This window comes from Salmo salar, chromosome ssa10 (genome assembly GCF_905237065.1).
Source record: "Salmo salar chromosome ssa10, Ssal_v3.1, whole genome shotgun sequence".
Classification (NCBI taxonomy): Eukaryota; Metazoa; Chordata; class Actinopteri; order Salmoniformes; family Salmonidae; genus Salmo; species Salmo salar.
In genome coordinates, this window is record NC_059451.1 from 114,215,640 (window position 1) to 114,223,689 (window position 8,050).

The 8,050-nt window shown below is 43.4% G+C and overlaps 1 protein-coding gene across 2 annotated transcripts; it reads right to left on the reverse strand.

The window, feature by feature from the left end:
- Positions 1-219: 219 nt before the first annotated feature.
- On the reverse strand, positions 220-2,780 carry LOC123724619 (ladderlectin-like). 2 transcript variants are annotated; one of them, XM_045688786.1, is made up of 6 exons: positions 2,637-2,780; positions 1,760-1,847; positions 1,409-1,542; positions 1,106-1,240; positions 683-794; positions 220-522 (listed from the first exon to the last, which is right to left on the reverse strand). In XM_045688786.1, the coding sequence occupies exons 2-6, from the start codon at positions 1,833-1,835 to the stop codon at positions 452-454; spliced, it is 528 nt and encodes a 175-aa protein (XP_045544742.1). In that variant the 5' UTR covers positions 1,836-1,847; positions 2,637-2,780; the 3' UTR covers positions 220-451. The 2 variants fall into 2 exon arrangements, with proteins under 2 accessions (XP_045544742.1, XP_045544743.1); XM_045688787.1 differs by having other exon boundaries at positions 1,760-1,844; positions 2,637-2,742.
- Positions 2,781-8,050: the final 5,270 nt, after the last annotated feature.

An 8,050-nucleotide genomic window follows, 5' to 3' on the forward strand; every position in this document is an offset into this window, starting at 1 on the left:
ACCTCTCAAATGCATAGACAGTGCTCTGACAGTCTGTGACATCCACCTGATAGTTTTGAACTTATTTTAAAGGTACATACATTGTTTGTTTACGTTCGTGGAGTAATACAAATTTGTGGTCTTAAAAGAGAAGAATTTATGAACTATATTCTTCAAGAATCAAAAGTTGAAATGACCATTGAACAGACTCTCAGATCCTAGACTGGAAACCTTTCAAAGGATTTGACAATTATGGCAGTATCATTCATGTTTAATAATTAAAATAATGTGTACAGCAGTTTTATTGACAACAAACAACAGAATCATTACTCAACATTTATGCACAACAAGTAACTAAAATGTTAATTTTACAGAAACAAATAATTTTAAAAGTATTTGACTTGTGTGTTCAGTTAGGATGCTGACACTGGAAAAACATGTATTTTTCAGTTGAGTTGATGTTTTGCTGGATTTAACAGGTTCTCAGTGCGCACACCATGGGCAATTTCACTTCACAGTTTAAATCGTTCCACGTTTTGTCACCTTCAGAGGAAACACGGAACAGAAATGAACTCTTAAATCAACTCAGATATAGACACAACAATATCATTGTCTGTGTGTGTGCCAGATTTCTTTGTTAAATGTACAATTTAAAAGTTACATTTTATGAATGGATCAGTGAATGATAGTGGGCTAACTGTACCTCCCGCGTTCATCTGAAGACAGTGCTCATTGCCACCATAATTATTGGGCTCTCCTTGCCCCCAGCTCTGGTAATCAAATTTGGAGCCGTCACTCCAGAACCATAGTTTGTTCTGTGGGGAAGAATTAAGGTCTCAGTTTCAAAGAAATACCATATTATCATTATTCATTTTTTTATTATTATTATTGGTATTATTGTTAGTAGGTGTGCTTGCTGAAACATACTTATTTTCTTTCCTGCATCACCTGTAATGCCAAACCGCAAAAGCTACCAACACAAAAACAACTTTAAAACGTGTAGACTGGCACTGGTACTGGGCATTTTTTGGGGGAGTACATCTATCAGATCTTTCAAACCTAGATCTGACTTCACAAGTGACCCTTGAGATATTGATGATCCTATTCATCTGTGAGTATACTCTACCTGAACAGAATTAAATCCTCCAATCCAGGTAGGTTGATGTTGGCCGGTGTTTCTCAACACCAATTGCTGTAAATTATAGTTCTCCACACAGTCTTTTATAGACGCCAGGTTTGCTTGAAAGGACAGACAGTGGTTCTAGAGAATGCGGCGGACAGGGACAAAGACATTTCATAATGTAAGTATTAGTCAGTAGGCCAGTCTGTGAGAATTTGTTTTCTGGACTCACAATAACCTCAAAACAAATAAGCGAGTTGATTTCAATTGAACTTCTACTTTAAGTAGAAGTGGGTAAGCATGATATACCTCAGCTTGGGGCCATGTCATTGCATTGTTGACAAACATAAAGCAACGTGATTTGTATTTGGTCCAACCTCCGGGACATGGACGATCACTCTCTGCTGCTTCTGCTTCCTGCTGTTCCTCCACCACCCCAGCCTCTGTAAGGAGGAGACACAGTGCACGTTCCAAATTGCAGTTGACTTTAAAGGTGAGAGGATACTGACTGATCTACAAATCACCTTGCATAATAAATAACTATTCAATATTACTTGTAGATTAGTCAGTCAGTCACACGCACGCACGCACGCACACACACACACACACGCACACATTAATGAATTCGTAATGTAAAGAGTAAAATGGATTCCCTCTTACTTGCGGCACGTAGATCAAAGGCCTCGCCCAGAACAATGGCAGCGCTGAGAAGCAGAAGAATGGTCAACATCGCCATTGATATAGTCTTCTGAGAGAGAGAGAGCGCCACACAGACAGACAGAGAGACAGACAAATACAGTGAGAGAGAGAAGCCGTTAAGACAAATTCAGTGAGTACTTCAGAGTAGGTAAATGCAGTTTCCCTAGCCTCTCCTCGATTACTCCCAGCCATTCCACTTAGCTGATGTATCCCACTGCTATCACATCATTTTCAATGAATTAAGGGCTAGTGATTAGTTGACCATTTGTCAGCTGTGGAATAAATTCAGTTTCACTTATTGAATAAATCCAATAAGTGAAACTGGGGGAACTGGAGGAGAGGTTATGGAAAAACAGTATGGAACTCCTAAGGCAACGTTTCCCCAACTCGGTCATGCGGTGCACATTTTGAACCGAGTTTGGGAAACGCTATGCTAAGGAATACCAGGTATCATTCCTTCAACCACATACAATAGAATAGCCTAGCACACAGGAATATGTATGCTTCCTAAAGGGCACCATATTCCCTATGTAGTGCACTACTTTTGACCAGGACCCACAGTGCACTACATAGGGAATAGGATGCCATTAGGATGCTCGCCATACCTTGTCTGAGATTGACTATTCAATTCAATGGTAAGGAGAAGTCTATGCTTTTGAATTCAGGAGGCTGCTTTCCAAATGGCACCGTACTCCCTATATAGTGCACTACTTTGACCAGCAACACATACTGTAGGCCCTATGGGTCCTGTTCAAAAGTATCACACTACATAGGGAGTAGGGTACCAATTGGAATGCAAGCAGGTACAGTTTTAAATTAATATCTGTTGAAATCTCACCTTCTGAAATCTTCAGTTGTAGCTTCCCTTCTTCAGAGATCTTCAAAGAACTTCACTGGGTCTCTCTCTGTGTCCTAAATTCTACCTATCCCTCCTCTCCTTTAAATAGGTTTTTAAGAGACACCTTCTTCAAGAGTAGAGGAGGGTTGGTTTGTATTAACTCTGTTTGCTTCCCTGAAACAGCTGTGAAGGAAAACATGTCACATGCCTACTTAAGGCCTTAAGGCCACAGCATGGTGATCAGGCCTTTTAACAAGAACCACCACAGACGAAGGCCAAATTCACCAGATGATCCTTGACCTGTTTGTTTGAATGCAGAATAAGAACCCTCTCTGTACCACAATTTTCCAACACTCTCAGAAAATGGGTACAGTTAGGGTACAGTATTGTTCCCTGGGGTATAAAATATCAAATTACACATAATGTACCTTTAGAGGTTCGGTATTTTAGGGTACATGTGCAGATAATCTAGTATTATGGTACATGTTTGTCCCTATTATGTTTTATGTGAAGGTACAATCATTGGCGGTGTGGCCTAGTTGGGCCATGGCTTTCAGTTAGTTATTTTTGGCCACCCGCAAAAATAAGTCTTGTAGCAGTTTAAGTCATTTATGGATATGTTAATTAAAGTTTGAACATGTCTGCTAACTGTTCTGAAGTCTTTAAAAAGGCTTACATAATAGCATTTGACATTAAAGTGCTGAGCAAAAAGTATTTTCTGTGAGCCGGATTGTTTAGCTCCGTTCACATAAAATATATGTTGATTTGGCTCCCACATAGCTCTTTGTTCAAAATGCTTAAAAACTGACAGAGAATCATGGAAAAATTGCAAATCTCTTTTGCAAAGTCTAAAAAAGTAGCCTACCATTGTGTTGAATGTTTGAATGTAGTGTAATGTTTTTTACGCACCGCAAAAATGAGAGTGGCTCAGAATGAAGCACTCTCCCCAATATAGATTTTTTTCTGTGGTGAGAATTCAACATCTTCAGAGAATGAGTCTGAAGTGAACTGCAGAGAATTGTTGTTTGCGCCTCAAAAAGCAGTAGTAGAAGCCTGCAAATCAGGGAGCCAAATGAACGGCTCTTTCATCCATTCGATTCAGTTCCTGACGTTCACCAAAAAGGTATATTCAAAAAGAGCTGTTCATTCGCAAACAACCCATCACTAGTACAGGGCTCTTGGGTAAATGATTAAGGTGCTGGTTTGACAAACCTGCAAGGGTACAAGTATTCACCTATAACTAATGGTACAACAGACCTTATAGGGTACAGCTACAGCAGGGGTTCCCAAACTTTTTTGGCCCACGACCCCATTTGATTAAAAAAAAATCATTCTGAAGGAAGTTTGCTTTGAAGTGACTGAAATGCATCAGAAAGGTATTGGGCAGTTCAGAAGATCATCAGGCAGTGATTTTGTATGATTTTCAGTGTAGAAAATAACATTCTCCCTCCAGCTGGATTTAGTGCCTTGTCTTGTCCATTCTGTTCTAAGGAGGCTTGTGGGCATTCCAGAGGTGAACAGAAAACACGTGTTCCTGAGAGTCTCATCTTTCAGCGATGGGGTGATAATATTTTACACTTAAACCGTTCAAGAGATAAGACCACATTTGTAGGAAGAAAACAGAAACAGCTCTATTTATTAAACACATCTAGGGCCTACCGTTTACTGACGTAACCCAGGTTCTATAAACCAAGCGTGAGTTTATCTCACGACCCCATGTCCAAGTCGGCAACCCCACATGGGGTCAAGACCCCTAGTTTGGTAAACGCTGCACTACAGTGACAAGGGCTTGTACCCCTTTAAGTACAATTCAGTACCTTTTTTCTTCAAGTACATGTTAAGCCCTGGCGTAGTGACTGTGTGCATTGAGAGTTGTTTGTATTCTGTCAATGCCTCAGGATGCCACTGTGTAAACATTCCTTGGAATTATAATTAAGTGAATTATCTTATTGAATAAATAACTTTTCTGTGATGATATCTGGGAGAAGGCATGTCTGAAGTAAACAGAGTACTTGACCTAAAGCAAGTCCTGCCTGGTTTACCTGTTTGTGTAACGGCTGTCGAAAGGAGCAGACCAAAGTGCAGCGTGGTTGTTGTTCCACATTTGATTTAATCCGTGAAACTTAGCAATACATAAATAACTCAATTTGACAAAACAACAAACTGTGACGCAAAGAGAAACAAACACTACTCAAAATATAATAACCCACAAAACCCAGGGAGAAAAACCCCTACTTAAATATGATCTCCAATTAGAGACAACGAGGACCAGCTGCCTCCAATTGGAGATCAACCCAAAAACAACATAGAAATAAAAAACTAGATCTTAAACATAGAAATACAAAACATAGAAAAACACAAAACACCCCCTGTCACTCCCTGACCTACTCTACCATAGAAAATAACCTCTTACTATGGTCAGGACGTGACCGTACCCCCCCCCAAAGGTGCAGACTCCGAATGCTACTAAACAAAAACAAAAGGGAGGGTAGGGTGGGCAACTCCTGTTTATGGTGGCTCAAATGCAGTCCACATAACTTAACCTCCAGCAGAGGAGGCGGTTCCGGTTCGGGCGTAATCCCCGCTCCACCCGCTGATCCTTCTGCTTTATTACCAAAGGACCGTGGATTGTCGTCGAAATAACCGGAATGTAGATCATTGCTGGAGACTCTGGGCTGCAGGCCGCCACTGGAGACTCCGGGCTGGGGAGCGTCGCTGGAGGCTCCGGGTTGGGGAGCGTCGCTGGAGGCTCCGGGTTGGGGAGCGTCGCTGGAGACTCCGGGCCGGGGAGCGTCGCTGGAGACTCCAGGCCGGGGAGCGTCGCTGGAGGCTCCGGACCGGGGACCGTCGCTGGAGGTTCCGGACCGGGGACCGTCGCTGCATGCTCAGTGCTATGGATCGTCGCTACAGGTTTTGCGCCATGGATCATCCTTGGAGGCTTCGTGCAATGGATCATCACTGGAGGCTCCAGGCCATGGATTATCTCTTTATCTCTGGAGGCTTCGTGCCATGGATCATCCCTACAGGCTCAGGGCCATGGATCATCACTGGAGGCTTCAGACCATAGATCATCAGTGGAGGCTTCTTTCGTGGAGCTGGAATAGGTCTCACCGGACTAGAGAACGTCGCTGAGAGTTCTGGACTAGGGAACGTCGCTGGAGGCCGAGTGCGCGGAGCAGGCACAGGGTATAGTGGGCCGTGGAGGCACACTGGAGGTCTGGAGCTTATGGCTGGCTCAACCTGTCCTGGCTGGATAAACTCCGTAGCCCGACAAGCGCGAGGCGTTGTGACAGGTCGCAAAGGGTTTGTGTTGGCGAACTGGGGGTACCGTGCGTAGAGCTGGCACAGGATAACCTGGGCCGAGAAGACGCACCGGAGACCAGGAATGCTGAGCAGGCATACACCTTCCTGGCACCGCACCTGTGAGGAGCTTGCACCGAGCGCACCGGGCTGTAGCTGCGCGCAGGTGACACAGTGCGTATCTCTGCATAACATGGTGCTTGCTTGATCACTCGCCCCCCACAGTAAGCACAGGGAGTTGGCTCAGGTCTCCAACCTGACTCTGCCAATCTCCCCATGTGCCCCCCCCCAAAAAAAATGTTTTGGGGGGGGGCTGCCTCTTGTGCTTGCCTTGTTGCCAGGCTAGTTCCTCCTCTCGTCGCCGCTCTGCTCTCGCTGCCTCCACCTGTTCCCATGGGAAGCGATCTCATCCAGCCTGGATCTCCTCCCATGTCCAGGATCCCTTGCCGTCCAGAACTTCCTCCCAGGTCCATTCCTTTCCACGCTGCTTGGTCCTTTTGTGGTGGGTTATTCTGTCATGGCTGTCGAAAGGAGCAGACCAAATTGCAGCGTGGTTGTAGTTCCACATTTTATTTAATCCGTGAAACTTAGCAATACATAAATATCTGAATTTGACAACACAACAAACCGTGATGCAGAGAGAAACAAACACTACTCAAAATATAATAACCCACAAAACCCAGGGAGAAAAACCCCTACTTAAATATGATCTCCAATTAGAGACAATGAGGACCAGCTGCCTCCAAATGGAGATCAACCCCCAAAAAACAACATAGAAATAGAAAAACTAGAACTTAAACATAGAAATACAAATCATAGAATCGATATCATAAGGTGAATGCACCAATTTGTAAGTCACTCTGGATAAGAGCGTCTGCTAAATGACGTAAATGTAAATGTAAATGTAAATAGAAAAACACAAAACACCCCCTGTCATGCCCTAACCTACTTTACCATAGAAAATAACCTCTTACTATGGTCAGGACGTGACAGTTTGAATGCAGAATGAGTGAATCATCTCTGTTCCCGAGTTCTCCGACATGCTGAACCCTGACATAACCTATTGAGGAAATTACTTTGAGGACACATTTTCGGAAATGTAAATAGAATCAATAACGTAAAAACCAAATAAAAAACATTTCTAAACAGTGGGTAACACTTCTTTTGAAGGGGGGATACATCAGGCATCAATAACACCTGATGAAACCAGAGGGGTTGGGTTAAATGTAGAAGAGACATTTCGGTAGAATGCATTCAGTTGTGCAACTGACTATGTACCCCCTTTCCCCCTTCCCCTTCATAACACTTTCATAACACATTTACAGGTAACTACCAAAATCAATGAAACAACAACATAAAGCGTCTTAATAGGGCGTTGGGCCACCATGAGCTGCCAAAACTGCTTCAATACGCCTTGGTGTAGATTCTACAAGTTTCTAGAACTCTATTGGAGAGATGCAACACAATTCTTCCACAAAAAATTCCATAATTTGGTGTTTTGTTGATGGTGGTGGAAAACACTTTCTCATGACCCGCTCCAGAATCTCCCATAAGTGCTCAATTTGGTTGAGATCTGGTGACTGAGACTCACACAAACACCCTTTAAACCCACTATTGTCACGACTTCCACCGAAGGTGGCTCCTCTCCCTGTTCGGGCAGCGCTCGGCGGTCGTCGTCGGCGGTCTACTAGCTGCCACCGATCCCTTTTCCTTTTCGTTTGGTTTTGTCTGTCTTGTGTTTCACCTGTGTCGAGTTTAGGTTCATTAGTGGGGTATTTAATCTCGCCCTACCAGTGTGGTTTCGTGCGGGATTGTTTGTGTACCTGTCGTTGGTTTGCGGTTTATTTTGTTCGTTTAGACAGGTGTATTTTTCTGGACTCATTTAGTGGGCTGTTGTATTTGGTCCTGTGCCTGTTCATATAATGGACTCTTGAATAAACGCCTTCTCTACATTATTTACTCTCCTGCGCCTGACTTCACACCCACCTCTCCTAGGGAGCTTTGACAACTATACTCCTTTGAGACCCTTCTTTCAAAGTCTCTGAGATATCTTCTTCTAGCTATGGAAGCCAAAATAATGGGCAACTGGGCATTTTTATACGTGACTCTAAGCA